This window comes from Sipha flava, unplaced genomic scaffold (assembly GCF_003268045.1).
Source record: "Sipha flava isolate LNK unplaced genomic scaffold, YSA_version1 284_pilon_pilon, whole genome shotgun sequence".
In the NCBI taxonomy this organism is placed as follows: Eukaryota; Metazoa; Arthropoda; class Insecta; order Hemiptera; family Aphididae; genus Sipha; species Sipha flava.
This window is the reverse complement of record NW_020272951.1, coordinates 523315-548181: the sequence shown is the minus strand read 5'-3', so window position 1 is coordinate 548181 and position 24867 is coordinate 523315. Positions and strand designations below refer to the sequence as shown.

Sequence of the window (24867 nt, the reverse complement as noted above, 5' to 3'; positions counted from 1 at the left end):
TTATGAAACCTTAGCTTATGCAAGATGCGACCGATAAAAAGAGAGCGTTGGAAAAAGAGCATAAAGAATGCGTTGTCCAACTTCAAGATAAACAGCGTGAATTACAAACTAAACCATCAAATATTAACTATACAGAGAAAACTAGACTGTGTGAAAACATTGAATCCTTACAAGTATATTATATCATTATATATAGATAACATTTATTTCATTTTGGATATTGGTATTTAATTTTAGTCCAAGATTCGAGAGCTGGAAAAAAAGATGGAGTTGGAAAATGTCAAACAAGAAGAGCTACAGTTAGAATTAGAGCATCATAAGAAGTCTAACTTGAGAACGTCATATAAGACGACAGACTTGACTTTAAATTCACCTGCAGAATCCACTGCGTCTAGTGGAGACCTAAGTATTAAAATTGTTCTATTACGTATAGTAAACTTATTTTAAATATGTTCCTGTATAGGATTATCATAAAATACAATTTATTTGAAATAATGCGTAGAAATACAATGTATTTTTTATTTTCTGATGACTAAACCATGATAAGGTTGTATCATTTTATGAAATTTATTTTATAGGATCAAATTCTTTAAATCATTCTTCTTTGCCTACATCATTAGAACACATGTATTCTACTGATCAACAAAGACAACATAGAATACAATCCGCAGGTATAATATAATGAAATTGGTTCACATTTAATAAAATAACATTAAAATATTTTTAACTTGTATTGGATAATATTATGTTTATAAATAGGAGATGTTTTGGAAACAATTAATACCAATAAAACAAATATTGCGGGAAGAATATCGGCTTTACCTTCGGAAATAGATCGTATAATGGCGAAAATTGATCAAGATAATCGAGTTTTAGCTGAGCTCGACAAGACAAGATCTACGATAGGTGAGAATAATCTTCAATTATTTAGAACAAATTTAAGTGAAGTATATAATGTAAATATGAAATAAAGGATGTTTAATATATATTTATGAATACTTTAAAATTCAAATGATTTATATGGCTATACCGATTATTTGAATCATGGAGTCAATTATTGAATTTGAAACCTAATAATATATATTGAACACCCTTATAAAATACGTATAAATATATATATATATATATATATATATAAAAAAAAAAAAAAAAAAAAAAAACAGTTGCCGGGGGTCCTGGGCAAACAGCACCGCTGCATAAAGTCAAAATAAAAAGTGATAAAACGGATTCAAACACAGCACCGCTTCGGTCGTGCTTGAAAAAACGCAGTAAGTTATGGGCACAAAATAAACAAAAATGCCTTACTTATAGTTCGAAGAGTAGTTTATTAGATTATTAAAATGTAATCAAAATTTAATTATTATTCATTAATAAAAAATAGATAAATATGCATACCTAATATATTAGGCAATTTGTTAAAATACATTTAATATCTTAATTAGATTTTTACTAGCACTTATGCTTTTACAATTATAAATATAATTTTTTTAATAAAATTATCTAGACTAAAATTAAATAATCATATAGCACATAAATAGTTAGAACCGAAGTATTTGCATCACGTGTATTATGGTTATTAATTATTGTGAAGGCATACATGCATTTTATAAAACACATTTTATAAATAAAAAATGTGGTCATGTGTTTTAACATTCCAACTAATAAAATTTTTTTTTCATGTTCTGTATTCCGTTGTTGACCTAACTAGTGGATAAATATATCATTATTAGGATTTCAAATATAATTTCAAATATATTGAATATTATGTTTAATATTTCATAATAATTTTATAAAATGCATGAGTTTAGTCAATGCTGAATATATCGTTAAATAGTTACTTCGTTGAAATTTTTCCATTCATATTTACATACATTTATTTGCTATAGTTAAGCATATTTTAGTAATTTTCATTTAATAATTGTAAATATGCTATGATGATAATATTGTGTTCAATAAGTATCAAAATATCTTTTTTTATTGAATTATTTTAGGTTTACCGACAGCTGGTGTACTCACGTCTGTTTCGAGTTCTATACAAGAACCGAATTATGCCTTGAATTCTACGCCACAACATATGAATTATCCGTATACAGAGGTATGTCTAATATTTCGTAACGTTTTAATTAGTAACATACCAAATTTTACTATGTTAAGCTTTATCGAATGGCCCCGGGTCATCTCACACAGACATATCAACCCTTATCCATCGGCACATCAGTGTTACCAAACGTAGGACCATTAACCACTACAACTCCAGCACTAGAAACAGTTTTGTTGGCTAGTGGACAACAGTCTAGACTTCAGCCAAAAGGACGGATTATGCCAGCAATTCCTAGCATGATCAATGCTCAACAAGATATCGATTGTAAGTGGTTTAGTTAAATATGTAAAAAAAAAATAAAATAATTTTAAGGGCTGCATTCGTATTTCAGACCAAAATAATATTATAAACGACGCATTAGGATTGAATATGGATTCAACAAAACGTATTGGGGAAAGACGAATGCCTGACATGTTGGATATACCTGGAAAAGGCCAATGTTATGTTTATTGTGCGAGGTAAATAAAATGTGCTTTTGTGTACTATATATATATATGTGTTTTAAGGTTAAAATACTGATTAAATGTTTTTGTATAATATTTAATTACAGATATACATATGATCCATTTTATTGTTCACCTAATGAAAATTTTGAAGAAGAATTGCCAATTACTGCTGGGGATTATATCTTAGTGTGGGGTAATAAAGATGAGGTATGTTTTAATAATGAAAGTATATATAGGTTTATATAGGTATTATATTTCGGTGTATTTTATTAAAATCGGTTTTATGATATTAAAATACAGTTATAATAGTTAAGTTTATTGGTAGAGGTGTAATAAAGATTTTTTCTTTATGTGAATGGATTAACAGTCGAATTTTATAAAATATGTTGTTTAAGATTTAACCTTTATTACTTTTTTTTTTAAATAAATAGTAGTTAGTTAAATATTAATATATTTAAGAATGATGTCTAACGAAGTGTTTTGAACACTTTTGATACAGTAAAATCGGCTTAAAAGATTAAAAATTAAAAATATTAGCATATTTTTGGTATAGATACCTAAAAGTTTTTTTTAAAATATATATAAATAAATTATATGCAAGTTACCAGTGGTGAATTTTTTTAAGAATTATCATTTTACCATTTTTATGATCATTCTTGAAATGTGATTATAATGTTAAAAATATCATCTAAATTGTAGATTAAGAAAGAATAACTCCATAAATAGTATGAACATAATTTATCAGTTGTGTTGGTAGTATATTTTAATTAATAAGCACTCGTATATAAAAATTCACTTATTGTTTTAACTTAGTAAATAACTTTCTTACATTATTAAACATCCTACAACAACCAATAATTTTTTTGAATTTAATGTTTTTTTTTAAATACCCACTGCAAATTAAAGAGTTAATAAATATTTTACAGGATGGATTTTTTGATGGCGAACTTTTAGATGGTAGACGGGGATTAGTGCCTTCTAATTATGTAGAACAACTATATGGTAGAGATCTTGAAGATTTTTATCAATCTATGGTAGTAAGACTTAGAGAATGTGACGATAGTGCAACAACCACGGTTCCTCAAAATATTGAATATATGCTCCCAGGTAAATATAAATAACTATTATTCATATTGGAATTTAACTAAACATAATTACCATGGTGTGGAAATACAGACGAACAAATGAAAAGACTGGCTCAACATGAGTATAATAACATGTTAGAAGAACTACAGGAAGATGATAATGTCGATGACGATGGTAAGATTTAAAATATTATTCATTTATAATTAATTTCAGTTGATCAGCTTCTTATTAATCCTAACAGTTTAAAGAAAAATTACATAACATCGGTTAGAAATATTATGTCCATTAGGTATAGGTGTAAATTGCTTGCTATATAGGAACGTGTGAAAAATTAAGTATAAAGTGTAATATGTTTGTAGAAATCTAGGAATTTAATATTTATAATTTTCCTAAAGTTTTGGATAAAGGAATACTAGATAACATTAGAGCTTTATAGAACTTTAGATGATGTGTGAGTTTACTTAATAATCATTTTTATAAAAACCATAGAAAATCAAATTATATTAGACTCTGAGTGGTGAGGAATGTATTTTTTATTATAGCTGAAGATGAAAATTACCAAATTAAAAATTCCTTAAATAGATCGTCTTTCGGATATACGCATTTAATTATAATGAAATTATAAAATTGTTTTTTTTTTATGAAATAGTGTTAAATTTTTTATAATATTATGGTAGAATACAAATAAAAAAATGTAAAAAAGACCCATACGGAGAATGTAGAGTGGTTTAACGATTTTGAAAATATTATTACATGATGGCGACTAAATATTCTAGACTAGTGCATGTAGAGCTAGCGTAGAGTAATAGCGTCTTGTTTTGGGGGGAAATTGTTTTTCCGGGGCATCGTCACTGTTAGACATGTTCTTCTCGCTGCTAGTACCGGCACCAAAGCAGTTGACGTTGGAAAGGCAGTTAAACAAAAGTGTGCTCATTGGATGGAATGCGCCGTCGCCTGAGGAAGGATGTTTACCAGAATCGTATCACGTATACGTAGATGGAAACTTGAAGACGACCATAAAGGCTACAGAGAGAACTAGGGCATTGGTCGAAGGAGTTGATTCAAATAAGGTAAGTGGAAAGAAAATAATTCAAAATAAAATACATCATATTTCTTTTTAAATTTTTTTAATGTAATTCATATTACTCATTATAGTTATATTCAAACCGAAAAAATGTGAACTATTATTTATTCGATTAACTGTTTTAAATCAACATCAATAAAAAGTATAGGAATTTACTAAACTTTAATATTATTGTGTACATTATACAGATGTTCGAAACTAATTAAAAGAGTGGATAATATTAATTATTAGTTAAATAACAAAATGGTAGTTTTCTACGAAAACAATAGAATTTCGTATTCTAAGCTAGGTTTTATTATTTATGCGAATACTAGCCTAAAGATTATATTTGGATATTTGGTACGTTTTAAGTTGACAATAAACATAATCTTTAAATACATTTTTAATAAACATTAATAAACATATACATTTTTGGTAGGTTTACCAATTAAATATCACTATTTTTAACTTATAAATAGTTGTTATTTAAATAAATTTTTTTGTAGTTTCTCTTTTTAAGTCAACGAAGGGAATAAATAATATTTTTTATATACAACTTTTATTTTGTCTTATAACATTTCTAAACAACTTCTTCACTGATTCTATCCTATTTTATTTATTGGTTTATAGCCACATAGAATCAGTGTTAGATCAGTTACGGCTAACAGAAGAACATCAAGGGATGCAGCTTGCACTATGGTTATTGGTAAGGAAAAAGAGTTACCATTACGACCATCGCATGTTAAGGCTAGCCAAGTTACGTCAACATCGGCTGTTATATCATGGCTGCCAAGCAACAGCAATTTTCAGCATGTAGTATGCGTTAATAATGTTGAACTCAGAACTGTCAAACCTGGTGTTTACAAACATACAATAACAGGTGATTTAAATGTTTTCATTATTTTACTGTAGACAACATGAATTTTGCTTATTTTTTTTTATAGTTAACCTAATGCCATAAACAAATTTTACATGTATTTCAATAAATTTAACCATTTACACTAAAAGAATCATGACAGAATATTATTCATTGTAGATAAATTCATAAATATGATGGCATGTGTTCGTGTATAGACTTATATATAAAAAAATATAAATAATATTATTTTAGCTGAAAAAAAAAATTAAATTGTGTTGTACTTTCAAATCATATTGCCTTCTAATAAACCATGTAAATTAATAGGTATAGAAATATATTTCAAGTAGTTTCATAATTCAACTTAGAATAATTTGATTATTTGAGTTTTGAACATTTCAGTGGTAATTAATTACAAGTGATGTCTGAAAAAGTCCTCTGTTACGGACAATAGTACTTATTAGAAGTCATATTAATTTGCATGTAAAAAAATATCAAAATTATTACAACATGTTTTTGTCTTTTTAATTATAATATATTTATAAAAAATATAATTCATAATAACAGAATGAGAGTTTAATAATGAGTAATAATAAAAGTTGAAAGTGTACTTATTGACTATGATAGATTAATATAGATTCATTAAAATTAGAATAAAATATTTCGTGAAATAGCACATCATTATATTAAATATCACAGTTTATACGATAAAAAATAATAATAATCTTAATATATTAAAATGTATATAATTATGCTTACTGACATTTTATAAATTGTAGGTTTTTCGATTATAGAAATTTAAATAAAATATTAAAAATTCATGTTCAATTATATATGATCGGTTAATATTAAAGGTTGAAGCAAAATCGTTAAAATTTAAAGACTAATGAAAGAATTATCTATATAAATAAATATGATAATGAATTGTTTTTAAAAAAATAGTAATTTAATATATTTTTGAGTTTATTAGTTCGTGGGTTCTGTCTTTAGGTCTGGTGCCCAATACTCTGTACAGGGTAACAGTTAGTGCTAAGACGTTACGTGCACCAACATTCGATCAAAAAAGGACTTCTAGCTCTATGGAGAAATTTTCAACGCACATAAATTTTAAAACGCTGCCTAAAGGTAAACATATTTTTTTATACTTCATTTAATAATCGGATATGAGATTTTCAATCACTGCTATGTTATTCATATATTGTTTTTTTACATTGAAAAACCATTTAGTTGGCTTTGTGGAATCAAAAGCTAACCAAATTGGCGTAAAAAATAATTCAATTTAATAAACTGCAAAATATCATTTTAAATCATATTACTCTAATAAATATTATATTTCAATAATAATTATTTGCATAATTTTAATTCTTTGCTTGTTTTTTATTGTATCGTGCTTGCATGTTTGCATACAGGCTGCAAAGGTAGATAATACATTATTTTATATTTTTGTATATTATATTTGTTACATTATAAAAAATAATGTAGATTATTTAAGAAAAAATGTTATAGCATTTATATTGTATTAAATATTTATTCTATGCATTTATAAAGTAATGAAAAGTATATAGAAAAAATTATAAGTATTTCCTAACTGACACTGTTAAAAAAGAAAAAATATTATAAAGAATTTGTGTAGTGAATTTTTATCACATTAATAAAATTAAGTGATTAGATAATTTATTACCTATGACATTTTTTCTTTAAATTGTCTTTGAATTTTACATTATTTTAAATATATTTTTTACGATATGGTAATTTACATAATGACCTATGTAGGACTTCCAGATCCTCCTTCAGAAGTACAAGTAGAAGCAGGACCACAAGATGGAACCTTACTGGTAACGTGGCTTCCAGTAACTACCACTCTAAGTGATCCTTCCAACCGTGGTCATATAACAGGTTATGCCGTGTATGCAGATGGCAAAAAAGTGTCAGATATTGATAGCCCTACTGGTAAGATTTTACAAAACGCTTTTAAACTTAAATTTAAAAATCAAATTATTATTGACAAATTATAATACATTTTAAAAATGATGAGTTTATAGCCAAGCAATTGTATTAAGAATAAAAATGTAAACAATTATATTTTTATAAGAATAATTATTTAATTTTTTTTTCTAATAATGTACTACAAGACTGATGATATACAATTTTTCAGTCGGTAAACATTTTACATGTTATTTAACATGTAGTTCTAAGATTATTTATTATTTCCTAAGTTCAAAAATAAATTTTGAATAATAAATAATAATAAATATTCTAGTCTTAAGGTATAAAATTACAAATGTATATCTAATATAAATAATAGAATAGATTTGTATGTATCAAAAATGAAATTGTTATTAATACTTATGGTTTTCAGGAGATCATGCTTTAATAGATATCACTCAATTACTTAGCCTCAATCCGAGGCAAGTTACTGTACGGACAAAATCTAGAGATAATCAATCTTCAGATAGTAATCCAGTTTTAATACCGGGTGCGAAAAATAAATCACCTCATCACCATCACCATCATCATCATAAAGTAAATAATTTATTATTATTAACTATAATAATAACAATAATATTTATTTGATGTATAATTTAATTTAATTTATATTAATAAAATTAATAATAAAAAAAACTTACCTTATTAAATTTAAAACAAAGACAATGATTTTAATGTTGTTTTTTAGCCAGAAGAAGATAAGCGAATTAAATATGGATCGGCAGTACCTAGTCACATGAGACCACAACGCAACGCTTATGGTCAAGTAATCGTGGACACAGAAACTGAGAATCTCAGTGATAAAGAGATATTCCCAGGGCAAATAAGTATACCATCGATAGGTTCGTATTCAATTATGTAAATAATTACTGAGCTATAATTCGTACATTTGGACAGAAGTGACGAAAGATTTTGCTGGTGAGGGAAATTATAGTGAAGAAGAGTTCATGGAAAATGGAAGAGGTGCTAGGCGTGCACCATCGGCTCATCCTCATAGGCCTGCGGCTCCGAATCCGAGGTCAAAACAACCTCATCATGTTCGTCATCATTATGACGAAAGGTACTTTAAAAACTAATAAAAGTACAGTTATACATCATAACAATGCTTCATTTGTTATATTTGAACTTAACAGGGAACAATATTATCAAAATGAAAAACAAGTAGAGCCCAGAATAAAACATGTGAGTGGTGGAGATCAAAGAGCTTACAGGGGCAGAAACTCGGATCCTAGGCAAACTGCTTATCAAAAAACACCGAGGGACAAACGTCCAAGATGGGTGGTTGCTATTTATGATTATGATCCTACAACTATGTCACCTAATCCAGATGTTTGTGATGAAGAATTACCTTTTAAAGAAGGAGAACATATAAAGGTTTGATAACTTTATACAAATAATTACAAAATGTTATCATTATTAACCTTGTGTTATAGATATATGGAGATAAAGATCCTGATGGTTTCTATTGGGGTGAAAGTAGAGGAAGATTTGGTTATGTTCCCCATAATATGGTTATGGAATTATCTGATATGCAAAAGGTATGAAATATATAAAAAATATAAAAGAAACATGAAAAAATGTTAATTCATTGTATATATTATAATTAATTAATAAGCATGTTATGTTTTAATTTATAACTATACCTATTTATGTTTCATAAAATACTCGTATTTTGCGTGTAAAATAAAACATAATATATAGAAAAATACGAGTATATAAAAAAACAAATGGTTTATATATAGAAATAAATAAATGCTTAATGGATACTTCTGGAGTATTATTTTAAATGTGCGACCCGCTTCGAATCAAAAATTCAGCGTAAGGTATATACACATTAAAATCGTGAAATTTTTTTTTAGTCAAAGTATTTAGTAAAATTTGATTATATTCCTACTTATAAAGTAGAGGAGAAAATATTTAATTGAAGTATTACGTATTAAACGAAAGTCAAAATATAATATTTGTTAAAAGTATATAATATGTATAATAATATTATTTGTATTATACAGGGTATTCCTGAAATGGCTGAGGAAACTTGTATAAAGCTCGATTCACATTAGCGGTCTCGGTTACGGTTCGATCACGGTCAAGTCAACATCGATAGTACGTAATCCAACGGCATCGTACACGCTATCGATCACGGTCAAGTCACGGTCAGGTCCGGTCAAGTCTAGACCGGTCGATGCACGATCCAGACCGCCGCGGTTATGAGCTTTTTAATCGAGACCACCTAGTGTGAAAAGTCAACCGCCGCGCTTTCTCGGTCATATCCATTGTTTTGATTGTTTTTTGAACACTTTTGTATACTTTATGGCAACGTGCAGATAGAACTTGACTGATTGTGACCGGTAGTGAGAACTGTACATCATAATCCTTGACCGTGACTTGACTATGGCCGGACCGAATCGAAACCGCTTGTGTGAATCGAGCTTAAACGTACTTTCTGGAGTGGCCAAATGTAGAATCTTTTAAATTTTATTTTCTATCTTCAAAACCTGGGTTTTATCTAATTATTTTTAGAACATTATTTCGAATCTAAAAATTAACACTGAATACTTGTAATATATCTCTTGAAAATTTGTCCCATGAATCAATATGTGACATTGATTTTGGGCTTGTCACCCGATTTTCACGCTCGAATCGCCAGGATCAGAAAATGTGATGTGACATATCGATTGGTATTGTGTTTTCAAGATAAAAGATGGTGAAATGTATTATTTGTTATTTCACATATCTGATCAATTAACACGGTTTTCATTGAATTTCAAGTACATTTTGTTTAATTATGATTATTTTACAATAAAAACTGTATTAATTAATCAGATATGTGAAAAAACATCAAATCAATTTCACCTTGGTTTATCTTGAAGAGTTCTTATACAAATTGATTTGTCACATCACATAATTTGATCCTGGCGACTCAAGTGTAAAAAACACGTGACAAGTCCAAATCGATGTCACATATCGATTCACTTAAGAACTTTGGACGAAATATCTTACATGTATACATTTTTAGATTCGAAATAATGTTCTAAAGATAATTAGATAAAACTCAGATTTTGAAGATAGAAAAAAATTCAAAAGATTCTTCATTTGAACACTTCGGAGAGTACGCATATACTATTTTCTTCAACTATTTCAGGAACACTCTGTATAAAATAAATGTAATAAAACAATGTTAAGACAATGTTAATATGTACTTAATAAAATGCGTTATCAATGAAATTAAATTGATGCTAGATTTTAAAGAAATAACTCTTTATACCAGTACCCTCAAAGCCGTATTTAAAAATTTTTTTTGGGAGGGGTCCAAAACTTGTATATTATAATTGTATTGAATTTAGATTTTAACTATTGATATTTGATTAAAAATAAGACAGAAAAAGATTTAATCTTCTTTTATTAAAATTAATATCATATTTTCATATGATATTATGATATAAAATTAAAAGCAGTCAATGATTAATTGGAGCTTAAGTTATTTTTGACTGAAAATATTTATGTTGGTATTAAAAATAAATACGTATTTTAAACATTCATAAAATATTGAAGAAATTTCGGGTAGGGGGTCCAGACACCCTGGATACGGCCTATTTCAATAAAGTATTTCAATATTTTATAAGTAAGACTAAGAGAATAATTAAATTTATATTTATTTTTACTGGAGTGATAATTTTTAAAATTGTTTTATTATATTTTAATCAAAAATTAGAATTGTGAAAATGTATTATGAAGTAAGTGTTTTTTTATTTTATTTAAGTTCAAATAATTTATACCGTACACTGATCACGTAAAGTTTTACTTAATTTATTTTTCATTAAGGTTAAAACATCGGTTATTTTTTTTCTAATTTTTTTCTTGGGATGATATGTATATATATTTGTATATATATTTCTTTAAATATTTAATTTTAAACTCCTGACACTGTCTTCTTTCTCTAAAAGGAGACATAAATGCACTACACTTTAAGTAAAGTGAGTCCTGACTGGATGACGTATCGGACAACAGCACAGATACCAAGTGAAACCATAAATATCTTGTACTGATGATATGTATTTGTACTGATTGTTATTGTCATCTACGTTACCACTTCAATATTACGTCTATATAAAAGTCGCGTTTTAAACGATTTTTCATAGCTTGAATTTAAGTATTTTAGTTATTCAGCTACGTATAATTATTATGCTAATATAATGTTTTTATAAAAAACTAATAGAGGTTAAGTTCAGAATAGGTCACGAAAGCAAAAATGTAATTAAGGGTTTTATTATATATTTGGTTATTACTGATTAAGAAAATATTTTATAAAGTTTAAACTTAAATTGTTTTAATATTTATTCTACACTTATTATCTAACTATCCTATAGAATAATTACGTTTGTTAAAAAAATTGTTATTTGATATTTTCAATTGTTGTTTCATTTAATATTTTTCCGTTATTTATTATTAAATTTAAAATTATTATTTAAAAAAGTAATATCAACACAAGTTGTATAAAATGATACTCCACTTATGATTTGTTGATATATTGGCCTTGGTTATTAAAATTTTACCATACATTTGATCAAAAATTCTATTGTAGAGTATTATAGTATAGTAAAGTATATTATAATATAGGCAGTATAATATTATATAGTATTATAACACTTATAACTCATTAATTAAAATTATTTAAATAATTTTTAAATAATTACTGTAATAATATTTAAGTATCTTAAATTATGCTAGATATATTAAGTTAATTTACATTAGGTGTTTCGTAATTTATAAATTATATTATATTTTTTAATTTAAAAATAAAAATGTTGATGTTACATTAAATTTATTTGCAGAATCAAGATGTTAGGGTTAGGAAAGATGACCGATGGATCGATCCATATTCAGGACCGGTAAAAAAAATGGTCGCTTTGTATGATTATGATCCGACAGAAAATTCACCGAATGTTGACGGAGATGTAAGTAAAATAAATTATTTAAAGTATATTTTAAAGTACAATAATATATTTAGTCCAATCGTAATAATACTAACCACCAAAAGCTATTTAAAAGTTGTTCAGTTTGACCGTTAAATAATATTTAAGTTATTAACGAATGTATAAAGTTATTATTGTATATAATTTATTTGTGGTGAGTCGATTTAAGGAGCTAAATTTAAATTATAACTATATAATTTTGTAAGCTTTTCCATCGAAATCTCTTTTGTTTTAATTTTCTCATTTTAAACGAAACATGCAAACACTGTTTTAAGTTATAGTATGATTTCACAAAGTATTCTTTGTGTTGTAATTAATAAATACTTTCGTATAATCAAAATATTCAATTCAACTCCAAATAAAACATTGTTCTTAAATAGGCTTCTAGAGATTTAAAATGTATATTAATTTTGTGTTATAATGGAAATGTTTATAAACGCTAGTAGTGATTATAAGTATTTATAAGACCAATTTCAAATGTTTCAAAAAATAAAATTTGCCTACCGTGTAAAAGTGCTACATAGTTTTAAATTTATATTAATGAAGTCAGTACCGCAACTAACGACCTTGTAAATAAAAGCTTGAAAAGTAAGTTCACGTAACACACTGATTACATATGATCTTAAGCAGCGCTCGTTATGGTTGGGCGGGGGTGCGCAGGGGTGGCGGAGCTCCTCTACTACTTTTTTTATTTTTTTTTTTTTTTTTGCCTACCACAACTATATTTTTCCGCAAGAATGGAGAGACGTTCGCCCTAAATAATGTCCAAATTAATTTTTTTTTAAATGTGGATTTCAATTTATGTCAATTTCATAACGAATATTACAATTTATAATATCATAACTATTTTTGATATTCGTTTATTAATACGTTGAGCTCCGCTACTATCATCATTTATCAGTCCCAAAGTATAATTTTAGTATAATCAAGTATAATATTATTAAGTTTGTTATTAATATTATTGATATTAATATTTGGAATTTAAATATTTGTGTAGCCGAAAAGTGGTATTCAAAAACTTAAGGTTGATGGTGGGGTGTATGGGAGGTGAAGCCCCCACGGGTCTATAATTTTCCTTAAATAATTAAATCGTTAGACTGAGCTTGTCTACTTAATTTTTCCAATTCTAGCACTGATATTAAGTGATTAGCTAAGTTCACATTTTAACTGCATCGTGACTCGATTGAAACATGACTGTTTACGTGCGTAAATGACGATTCGATTTCATTGCATTTTCCAGCAGGTAGAGCTGCACTTCAAGATGGGTCAAACCATATTCATATACGGTGAAATGGACGACGACGGTTTTTACAAGGGCGAGTGCAACGGGGTCCGTGGCTTGGTGCCGTCCAACTTCCTGATGGAGGTGGGCACCGAGTACGGACCAGAGGACGGTGTCGGGCCACCACCGTCCAAAGGACAACGGCAGTCGCAGCACCACCACCAGCTGCAGCAACAGCAGCAGCAACAGCAGCAGCAACACCAGCAGCAACAGGACATGCGAGGACACGGGCCCGGGGCCCGGGGTCCACCACCCCCGCCGCGTGGCATAGACCAGCCGCCCAAACGCAAAGGTACGCACCCCGCAAGCGCGTGAAATCACATCCAACATCCCCCGCATACGTGACACAATTTTAAATAACGGTAAAGTTGTGCCCTCATTAGAACCCGGTATACAAATATGCGTTCAAAGTTTGGAACATGCGTGTTTTGACGTATTCGTCCGCCCCCTCCCTCCGGATTTTCCGACGAGCGACCACGGTAATCGGTGTAATCGGTCATCGTTTAGTTGCACTCGGACCCTATTATAATGTCATTAATCTCCTTCATACATGTTGATATTATACATAATATAATTATGTATTGCTGTTGTTAAATCAAAATATTAAAGAAAATACCGTGATGGTGGGTTATCCGTTATCGTTGTAAAATTAAAAATAAAATAAAACCGCGTGATAATTACAAAAACATAACTATCCATAAATAAATATCATATATAATGAAATAATGTTTTACGGTTATTTTTAATATATTTAGACACTTCGAGATCTTTACGAAAAACATGCATATACACTAATACACAACGAGACGTAATAGTCCAGAATATATAAATATATTTTATTTTTTTTTTGCCTGATCACTTCAGCAGCTTGTTTTTTGTTTTGTCATGTTATTTTCTGGCCCGGTTTTAGTCACGGAGTTGATTTGTTGATTGACCCTGTTGCAATGGCTTATAAATATTTTTTGTTTTGTTTTGTTATTGAAAACCTCGAAAATATTATGTTATATTATTATCAATAATATAATTTTTTGTTTTTAATATGTGTACATGTCTTCCTTCGCAACATATACTATCACAACACTTAATTTTTCTTATCTCTATTTAACGCGCAAATAGAAACAGAGTACCTGTTGTACATACACCTTTATGGGTGATGCCTGTTTCCACCAAAAGTAGACCTATCCCTTTTACACCAATACCCGTTTCCACCAAAAGTGTATCATTTCCTTTTCCACCAATATCCGTTTCCACCAAATGAGATATTGACCACGTTTTTATCAAAACAATTGTATACTACGCTTAAATTAAAAGCTATAGCACAGAAATAACTTTATTTAACATATACTATTAATTCAATACATTTAAAGGCATTATATAATATATACAATATTGACTGAAAAATGTTAAATTTTATTTGAAAAAATGGTCAGATATAAAAAGATGAAAAAATTGTATATTATGATATACGATACCTTAGTTATGTAAATTGTAACTATATAAATAATAAGTTGATATTTGTTAACTGATCCAATAAAAAATTTAAAGTTGTTTAGCACTAGTGTTTTATTTTCACGTTTACTTTCGATAACTTTAGCCATCATAGAATTATAAATTTAAAAATTTACATTTTATTTTAACACACACGCAGTTGTAATACACTATTTAAACTGTGCCATCTTTTCACTTGTTCATAAAGTATTTAATTATTTAGATATTATAATGGTTAATGGACATAAAAGTACATGCATAAGTACGATAACGGTTTAACATACAATTAAATACAATAAATGTACAATATACATTGATTATATTGTGTGTATATTTATATATATTTTACATAAATCCGAAAAACTCATGAAAAGTATAGGTATTTTATTTTATTTGGTGGAAACGGATATTAGTGGAAAAGGGAAAGATACACTTTTGGTGGAACAGGGAAAGGTCTACTTTTGGACTTTTGGTGGAAACGTGTTACGCCCACCTTTATCTGGGTAGTATGAAATATATTGTATCCAAAATTTATAAATGCAACTGTTTATTTGTGTTTACAGTAATTGTCTAGTGCAGTGATTCTCATCTTTTTCTCGTTCATGTTACCTTCGGCCACTAGAATAAAACACTGCGTTACCCTAACATCAAAATAATGAGTAATCTTAACTGTGTATATAAGAATAATTTTTGAAATAACAAAAAAAAAAAAATAAAAAAAATACAGTACACAGAAAAATAATAAGCACACATACAATTTATTTGTGTTGCAGGGCTCAATAAATATTGACAGTTAAAAGTTTTAATTTGAAAATTAAAAAAAAAAAAAAAAAAAATAATAATAATGATTTGTATGAAAACTGATGAGAAATTAGGTCTTGGTGGTTTTTATAAAATTGAGGAAATCGAGGGATGACGGTGGAAATGTTGGAAATGGTGGATGATTGTCTTCTAGAGTTGTGGAGCTATAACAGTACATATATAGCGACTGCAAAATAACTGACTAACGATTTCGGTTAAATCGATAAGATAATCCATAATGCAGTGATTACACAAATCAAAATACTACACGTATTTATCGGATCTAAATAAAACAAAGCCAGAAACTTAAAGGTATGCTATTTACATGGAAGTTGTGGCAATAAGATTTTATTAAAATTAATTTTTTTTCCTTTTCCCTTGAAGATTTCGTGTCACCCCTACACTGCGTCCATGTCACCCCGGTTAAGAACCACTGGTCTAATGTGTATACGAAAAGTGTAAATTTAATTGTTTTCGAGCAATTGCGTCGCATGGTTGCACGGACGTGCTGGTATAGTAAGCAAAGAAAAACTAAATAAGGCAATCCAAGTTTTCTTCGTTTCAGCTGATTTTGTACGATTGAATAACGATGCACATCGTCTTTTTTATCAGTGTCTATTTTGTTTAACTACTTTTTTTCACGACGTAGACGATCCGAAACGCGACGGACAAAATTTATGGAGTGAAAAAAGATTCACTATATTACTCGTGTCACGTCCAGTATTAAGTTCTTTTTAATTATATATATATATGTACATATTTTTTTCTGAAAACTTGTATCAGCTTAAGCGTTACTAATTCATTTAAAGTCTGGTATTTTCTAGTCAAGTGGTATATGGTGCAAGTTTCTTAATCTTATTAAGTCTAATTTATCGATTCAAATTAAATTAATTTTATAATTAAAAATTCACTTTAAAATATGTTGAAAACTTGGTTAACTTTATAATAATTTTGTATAAATAAATAGTTTCTCAGTCCAATGGTGAAAATTTTAAAACTGTTATGTTTCAATAATCCATTTTGCATTTCATTTTAATCGATTAAAATGAGAAACGGATTTACGAAGGGAAAATAATGCATTTTGTGTTTCGAATATGATCCTTTTCCTATTTTACTAAACTTATAATTTTAGTGACGTGTCCGGTTGCTCGATTTGGGTAAGGGACATTGTTTTGGCAGTTTCATTGTGCTTAGGATAAATCGTATAGCTCCTGCTGCTGTCAAAGCGTTTCGTCTTAAATTTATTATACCAACACAATAATGCGCTTTATCATTAATATCAATTCTTGTCATCAATCAAAATCACTTCAATAAAATTATCAAATAAAAAGAAACATGAAACACATTTTTTAAATTAATTTTAGTTTGATTAACAAAAAGCTACGTTAAATAAAAACAACAGCTGAAAGTGCAATTTAAAAAGAATCAATTACATAACTACAGGTGGAGCTATAAGTATGAGTATTCCTTAAAAATATAACTAGGTATACTTCTCGATCGTACAACGTACAAATCTATGTTACAATATGGAATATAACTAATAATGACAACAAGTTATTTTATTTTGTGTAATTTTAAAATAGACATTGCTAAAGTGCTATCTCGAATAACTAATTTTAAGCGATAACATTACTTTTTAAATATTTTAGATCAATGTTAAGTAATTGGTGTTTCAATTAATTTGCATTTTGTTTAAAATTAAAATTAAAATTAATATCTTCTTAAGTTAAAAAGCATAAATGAGTATATTTCTATTATAGAACAAAAATATAATTGTGTTTCGATAGAATAATTTTATGATGATTATACCTTAGCAGACGAAAATGCCTATCATCGATGTAAAAAATACATGGGTATGTTTAAGAGCAAAGAAAAATATAGCCTAAGTAAAAACAATTCACGTAGTATAGTACCATTAAATTTAACATGTAAACGAATACTTGTAGCTCCACATAATTTTAATTGTTTGTTTTTTAAAATAAAAATGCATGTTATAATATTGATCTCTATGTGTGATTTAATTGTTTTATAATTTTTTTCTTTTTATTTTATGAAACTTCAAATGTATTCATCAGCTACATATTGTTGTTTCCATAATACATGATGATTGATTTGTTTGAACTGAAAAAATTTGTAAAATGTTGTCAACGATATGACCCACCCTCAATGTGTTCCAAGCATGAAAATGGTTTTCCCGCCGCACACAATCACATCGCAAATGAAAACGTAACACGCAGCTTTATTCGGAACAAAGTAACATAGCTGTTGGTTACGTTTTTATTTCTGATGATTTTTTTTTTTTTTGTGAATTCATCCAATACTCATTGAGAAACGCAGATATCGCATGTTCTGTGTTTTAGTTTTTTTGTCGTGGTCAAAAAAACCAAACCATACAAATTTATATGTTTTCTGTATGTTTTTCTATTTTTTTGTTTTTCTATCTTTGTTCTGTTCGCTATAGATGCCTGCCTTCCGCAATATGATTATCACCAGGTGAGTGCGTGTGAGCTATTAATGAATGATCTGTCTTCTTCAATACATATATTTATACAACAAATACACTCACATTCTTGTCATCCAGACAACAACAATATCTACAACATATAAACACACACCAAACATAACATATCCTGTGTGGTACGTCTAGCTGCCGGTGCACCCGCCACATTATAAAAATAACGGATAATGTATATTATGTGTATACGATTTTTTACGTTTAAATCATTTAAGACCGTTGACCACAGGTACAATAACAGTATAATATAGTAATACTGTTTACGCAGAATTATATGGTAGGTTGATGATAATACAATAATATTGTCAAGAGTGTATGTAAAACTCCTTGTGTTCCCTATTTTTCCAAGATTTTCTAACCTTGCATCAGGAACTAAACAAATAAAGATTTTTCCTACTTTTTTATCCGTGTACAGTAGTATACATAGTTATATTACAAGTAATATATAACAAGAGGTAATATTAAGTTTGGCATTCGTTGTGACAGTTGTAAAGCGAATTTATTCCTTCAATTTCCAATCGATACGGTTTTAAAACGAATGTGTGTGTGTGTGTGTATGTATGGTCATCGGTATCTTGGACGCATGCCTGCATGTTAAATTGTATATATAACAGAGATGTTCTTTTTTTCTTTTCATTATTCACTTTTTACTTCTAAATTAAATGAAAATCTAATACAATATAATATAATTTACAAGTATATATGTGTATGTGCAAGTGTGTATGTGTGTATTAAATATGTTTATTAAACCGATTAAATCGTTATGAATATAATGTTTTTATAAAATACTACCTGATGCTTCTTCACAACGGATAGCTGAACTTATATTTACTTTACCTCAACAATCTCACATCACCAGTGGTGTATTTAGGGAGTAGTAGCTGGAGGGGAAAATTACTCGTAGTTTTACTTTATATTTTTATAACAAAAGTTCAATTCAAATGAAGTTAGTACTATACATATTTTCTTTTATTTTCTTATTATACCACGATTTATTATCTAGTTTTGATTAATTGTACATTCAAAAAATAAAACTTTATCTAAATAAAAGTGGTATGGCACAGTTATATATACCGATTCAGGTGGGTGAATTTTGCTTGAATAAATATCGTTTAAAACCGTTTAATTTTGTGGGATTAGTAAATGAACATCACGTACACGTAGACGAGGGAAATCCAGAATACACCACTGTAGTTATAACGTCCTTTGAGTTTGATAACTTCATGTGCATCACAGGTGTAACTACAATATGAAGGGGCTTGAATTGAAATCGAAGGCGTTGAACTTATCTACATGAGTAAACAGCAATTTTTTTTCGGACGGCGTGAAAAACGATTTCGGTTTCTTTTACTATCAAACACATTTATTCTAATATAAACATCGGAAAAGTTATATTTTGTCGAACAAGAGTAGATGCGTAGTTGTTGTAACTAATTCTATCCACAAAGTTTGGAAGTACGAGCCTTAATATTAGAGTTGACTAAACTATTATTGAACTTAAACGAAATAATATAATTTTTACCTTCTTGTAGGGTGTTGACAATATTTAAATTCTTTAGCGGGTTATAAGAATTTTAAATTATAATATATATCTTGACTCGGTTAAAAACTAAAATAATGTTAAAAACCCACGAGAAAATCCAGTTTATTTTCTTCCTTTTAAGTTTGGGTCAGATTTTCTGATGCCATCGGTTTTGCTATACGCATAATTTGCCAAACATACGTTTTCATGTTGGAGATTACATACGTGGCGTTCTCTTAATTTTAATACTCGGCGAAACGATCGGGAAATTAATTGACTTAACGGAACGACGTGTTGATCCGGTAGCCTTATGGGGGGGGGGGAAGTATTAAGGGTTAGTGGAGGGTAAATTCGATTCCCTCGTGGACGTAGTTACGCCTGTGATGTTAGGTGCGTGCGTGCGTGTGCAGTGCGTGTGTGTGTTATTATGCTCCGGGGTCGCTTCAGGAGCCATACACATTCGTGGGGCTTAACGGAGACTGTGTCCGGGTTTCTAGATGTCAGCGGCGGAGGCGAGGGAGAGAGGAGATCCGTACGAGAGGAGAGATGGTAGAGACGGCGTGGTCGGCGGTCAGTCGTCGGGCGTAGGCGGTCAGCAGAGCTCGTCGGGCAAACTGTTCAAGGGCCTCGCTCAGGTGGTACCCGACTTTGGGCTCGGCAGCAGGCCGCACGACGGCCAACAGGCCCAGACCGGCCAGCCGGGCGGTGGCACGTCGAGTTTCATGCAAAAGCTGAACGACCTGACCCACCACAACCCTATCATCGGCGCCACGGCCAACCAACAGCAACAGCACCAGCAACACCAGCAGCACCAACAGCAACAGCACCAACAGCAGCAGCAGCAGCAGCAACCCGACCACGGTGTGGACAATATACTGTCCAAAGGCAAAGAATTGATCTTCATGAAGTTCGGGCTGGGCAAATGATGTTTACCGACGGCTATTAACGTAGTGTTCACTGCCTGTGTCATTGTGATCCGTTTACTGTTATCGTATTATACCTAATGTCTTTCTCCACGTTTCTCGACGCCCGGTAAGTCTGTAGACAAATACTTGTACGTAAAACTAACGTGTATGGATCGAACGTGTTTTTGCGATAAGTTTCTTCGATCTATGAGGCGGGGGGAATAATACGTAAAAGCTCGCGACAAAGCGTTCCTCCCGAACCGAATAGCTGCAGAAGCAGTTCTCGGTGACGTGATTTTATCCGAAACGGTTTTTTTCTATTTTTTTTTTTCAATTAATATTAAATTTTGTAAGAAAATCTATTTTGAAACCACGTTAATAGTCAACGGTAAACATTTTAATAGAATACGATCACGCACTTTACGTGCACTATCCTCATTATACATATGCTACCTATATTGACTTCCATATAAGATAATTAAATATTATTACTGTTACTACCTATTATTATAATTATTATTATTATTCTCCAATTCGATTTACAACACGTACATTTAGTTTTAATCTTCTTTTTTTTCATGTAAATATAGCTATAATAATATTTTTAACCGATAATGTAATCATTTGAAAGTTTCAATTTGTATGGATAACGTATGTACACGTCATTATATAAATATATTTAATATTCGTACATATTATTATTATTATTATTATGTGTTTGATGGTTACAAATATACGATAGGTTCTTATAAACTGTACGTGAGAAAAGTCAAAGGCTGTGATATTATTAGTTGATTACTTACAACCGCTTGTACCGTCCTCCGAAACAATTTTTAAAAAAAAAATGTCAACGATTTTGAAACATGAAATCCATATAAAGATACACACACACACACACACAGCGGCGGCGGTGACTTTCCGAAATTCCGTGCAAAATCTATGGAATTTGCGTGCTCTTTATCTCTCCATCTCTCTCACTTTTTTACACACACACACACACACATACACATACACTCATACTTTTTCTATCTCGTATATAATATAATATAATGGGGTTTTCTCAAGTGCATCGCTTTGATTATCCCTTATGAGACTGCATGGACACGTATTATTTCATACCTATAATATCGGTATACACAACGTGTAAGTATGCACACGAGGAGACCTTAACAAGTACACACCACAATCATTTTTTCCCTCGATGTTTCCCATAGAAAAACGAAAATCATTTATTTATATTATTATAATTGATAGTCTAGTATAATGTAATGTTATGTGTATAATGTTCTTTTATTTTTAAACCTAAATTTTAATTATTTTTATTGAATTTCGAGGAGCGTTACGAAAAACACTCCACGGGCGCTTGGAATTTTTACTATAACGTCTATATTGTATAATTGTCTGTATTCGGTGCCTCAAATAATTAATATCTATATTATACATGTTATGTACAGTTGATTTCATTTCGCAACTGCCAAATATTTATATACGTACTTATTATCTATTTCGTGCGTCGGTTGCTATACTTGTTTTCTCGTCAAAACATAATGTTATAATAATATAGTATAATTTATAGGTATTATGTTAGTTTTATATCGAAGAAGTCGATCGGTTTCAGTTGTTGACCAAATCGTACACACAGTTATAAACTATTACATTTTATCTGGCGTAGATCATTGATTATGACATGTACAAACGTTATAGATAGCAATAATTTTTAAAAACAAAGGGACAATGTAATTTTTTTTTATACAAACGTTTCTTGTCACTCTCTTATACTTTGCGTGCACATACACATTATATAGTAATAAATAAATCTATAAATAAAAAATAAAAATATAAAATTGTAACCACACTATTACTTGTCATAGTTTGTACGATCATAGTATGTGTGTCGGTGTAAATATTAATTCTCACCTTTAGATTTTTACTAGATTTACTATGATTGCATTTCGACAATGAAAGTAAAAAAAAAAAAAATAATAAAATTACTAACGATAATACTATGGACATTATTGTGTAATTGTTTACTATCGTTATATTGTATTACATTATAGTATAATATGATAAATAATTGGTGGACAACGTTTAAATTGTCTATACAATTACTATGAAATGTTATACAACGATTATTTTTAAGCTCTGTAATGAACTATACCTAAAAACATAATAATTTTATCATTATACGGAATGTAATTATTATTAAGTGTACTTAAAATATTGAATGCTGTTCATAAATAAAAATATATAATATCTTTCAAATATGCATCACTGTCTTGTTGATATATATATATAATAATAATAATAATGTATACCTAATTTTATTCCCTTGCGACGAAGGAGATGTGTGTGTGTGTGTTGTATAATATACATGTACACACATATAACCCCATATAGGTGTCTACCGAAAATTTACACGTATCCACGGTGATATTCCAGCAGTTCTGTACAATACATCGTACGTATATAGAGACGGGTGCGAGTAATACTAACCGATTGTGAAACTCTGTATCACGAGGCTCTTGGGTATCGTTCACCACGGCGCGTACGCGTTAAATCATTCGCGAATATGACGTCGAAAAGACATTTGTTTCAATTTCGTTCGATTTTATAAATCCGTGTACATATTTATATCCCCTATCCACTGTACGTATGTGCCCGTCTGACTTGTTTATACCGTAAATGTATTTATCTTGTTGTCATGGATTTCACGTACGTACGCGCTCCTGGCCGCGAACAATGCACGGGTAAATAATATTCTGACCAAATTCCTGTTTCTGTTCGTATTGTACCATGGTTTTCACAGTATTGTTCAATTGTAGCGCCACGCAATCGGACTAGTGGACAACGTATTACGTAATATCCATAGCACCTTACGTTACGCTTGTAAGTACTGTGATGATTAGGGAACGGATTCGAATGGAAATTGCATTTTTTTCCGAATGTCCAAAAACATTGGTTTTCAAGCAAAAAGTTAATTTCATATATCAAGGAATTAAAAAATGTAACTTTTATTTTGCATTTTTTTGCATTTTTTGCATTTTAAAGACTTGATTACATTTTTAGAGCATTTGTTGACATTTTTAGTGTATTTTTATGGTTTTTAAGTCATTTTTTCAACGATCATTCTAAAAAAATAAAAATACTCAAATATTTATTATGTTACGAAATTACGAAATTATTGTTGACACGTGCAGACACAAAATACATACATACAAGTTACAACAGATTATTACCCACATTAAGGTAAAGATAAGATGAGCTATTTATCTAAATTGTAATTTTGTATTGTACTGTTGAGTTGAGTCATTACTTCATCGTTTTGTATCACGTATAGCCTCGAAATTAACATTTTCGAGTAATTTTCATCGATGTATTTAGTTTAGTTTTGTTTATTCCTCCAAGTTTTTGAAAATGCCTAAAGCCAAACCTTCAGATGTTTGTCGTTTGCGGTCATATGTTCAACAATACGGGGAATCAATTTTTTCTACCGATGGATGCGTTCTTTTTTGTAAGATTTGTGAAATTAGAGTGGCAGCCGAAAAAACATTTACTGTGACACTAGAAATTCAAAAAAATAGAAAAAGTGAAGTTATTCAGACATTAATTAATACCGTTCCAAAAAATAATGCATTTACTACAGATCTTTGTACTGCAATGGTATCTGCTAATATTTCTCTTTCTAAACTGAAAAATGAAAATTTCCGCAATTTTCTTTTAAAGTATACCGGCCAACATATTCCAAACGAATCCGCAATTCGAAAGAACTATGTAGTCAATACTTACAATAATACAATGAATTCTATTAGAACATACGTGAAGAATAAAAAATTATGGGTGAGT

The 24867-nt window shown here is 29.4% G+C and overlaps 1 protein-coding gene across 2 annotated transcripts in view; it reads left to right on the top strand.

Moving 5' to 3' along the window:
• LOC112685623 overlaps positions 1–22741 on the top strand; it is a 51815-nt gene extending 29074 nt beyond the window's left edge. The window contains exons 5-29 of one of the 2 annotated variants that reach the window (XM_025557561.1): positions 15–173; positions 238–406; positions 579–671; positions 760–906; positions 1164–1268; positions 1992–2095; positions 2155–2365; positions 2433–2559; positions 2652–2754; positions 3474–3654; positions 3724–3807; positions 4513–4703; positions 5327–5576; positions 6543–6677; positions 6962–6970; positions 7326–7502; positions 7912–8075; positions 8227–8380; positions 8436–8598; positions 8672–8912; positions 8972–9076; positions 12371–12493; positions 13752–14085; positions 18544–18575; positions 20617–22741. In XM_025557561.1, the coding sequence (XP_025413346.1) occupies positions 15–173; positions 238–406; positions 579–671; positions 760–906; positions 1164–1268; positions 1992–2095; positions 2155–2365; positions 2433–2559; positions 2652–2754; positions 3474–3654; positions 3724–3807; positions 4513–4703; positions 5327–5576; positions 6543–6677; positions 6962–6970; positions 7326–7502; positions 7912–8075; positions 8227–8380; positions 8436–8598; positions 8672–8912; positions 8972–9076; positions 12371–12493; positions 13752–14085; positions 18544–18575; positions 20617–21045 (3990 nt within the window). In that variant the 3' untranslated portion in view covers positions 21046–22741. Of the gene's footprint in view, positions 1–14; positions 174–237; positions 407–578; positions 672–759; positions 907–1163; positions 1269–1991; positions 2096–2154; positions 2366–2432; positions 2560–2651; positions 2755–3473; positions 3655–3723; positions 3808–4491; positions 4704–5326; positions 5577–6542; positions 6678–6961; positions 6971–7325; positions 7503–7911; positions 8076–8226; positions 8381–8435; positions 8599–8671; positions 8913–8971; positions 9077–12370; positions 12494–13751; positions 14086–18543; positions 18576–20616 lie in introns of both variants that reach the window. The other variant, XM_025557560.1, reaches the window with a different exon arrangement.
• The last annotated feature ends 2126 nt before the right edge of the window (positions 22742–24867 follow it).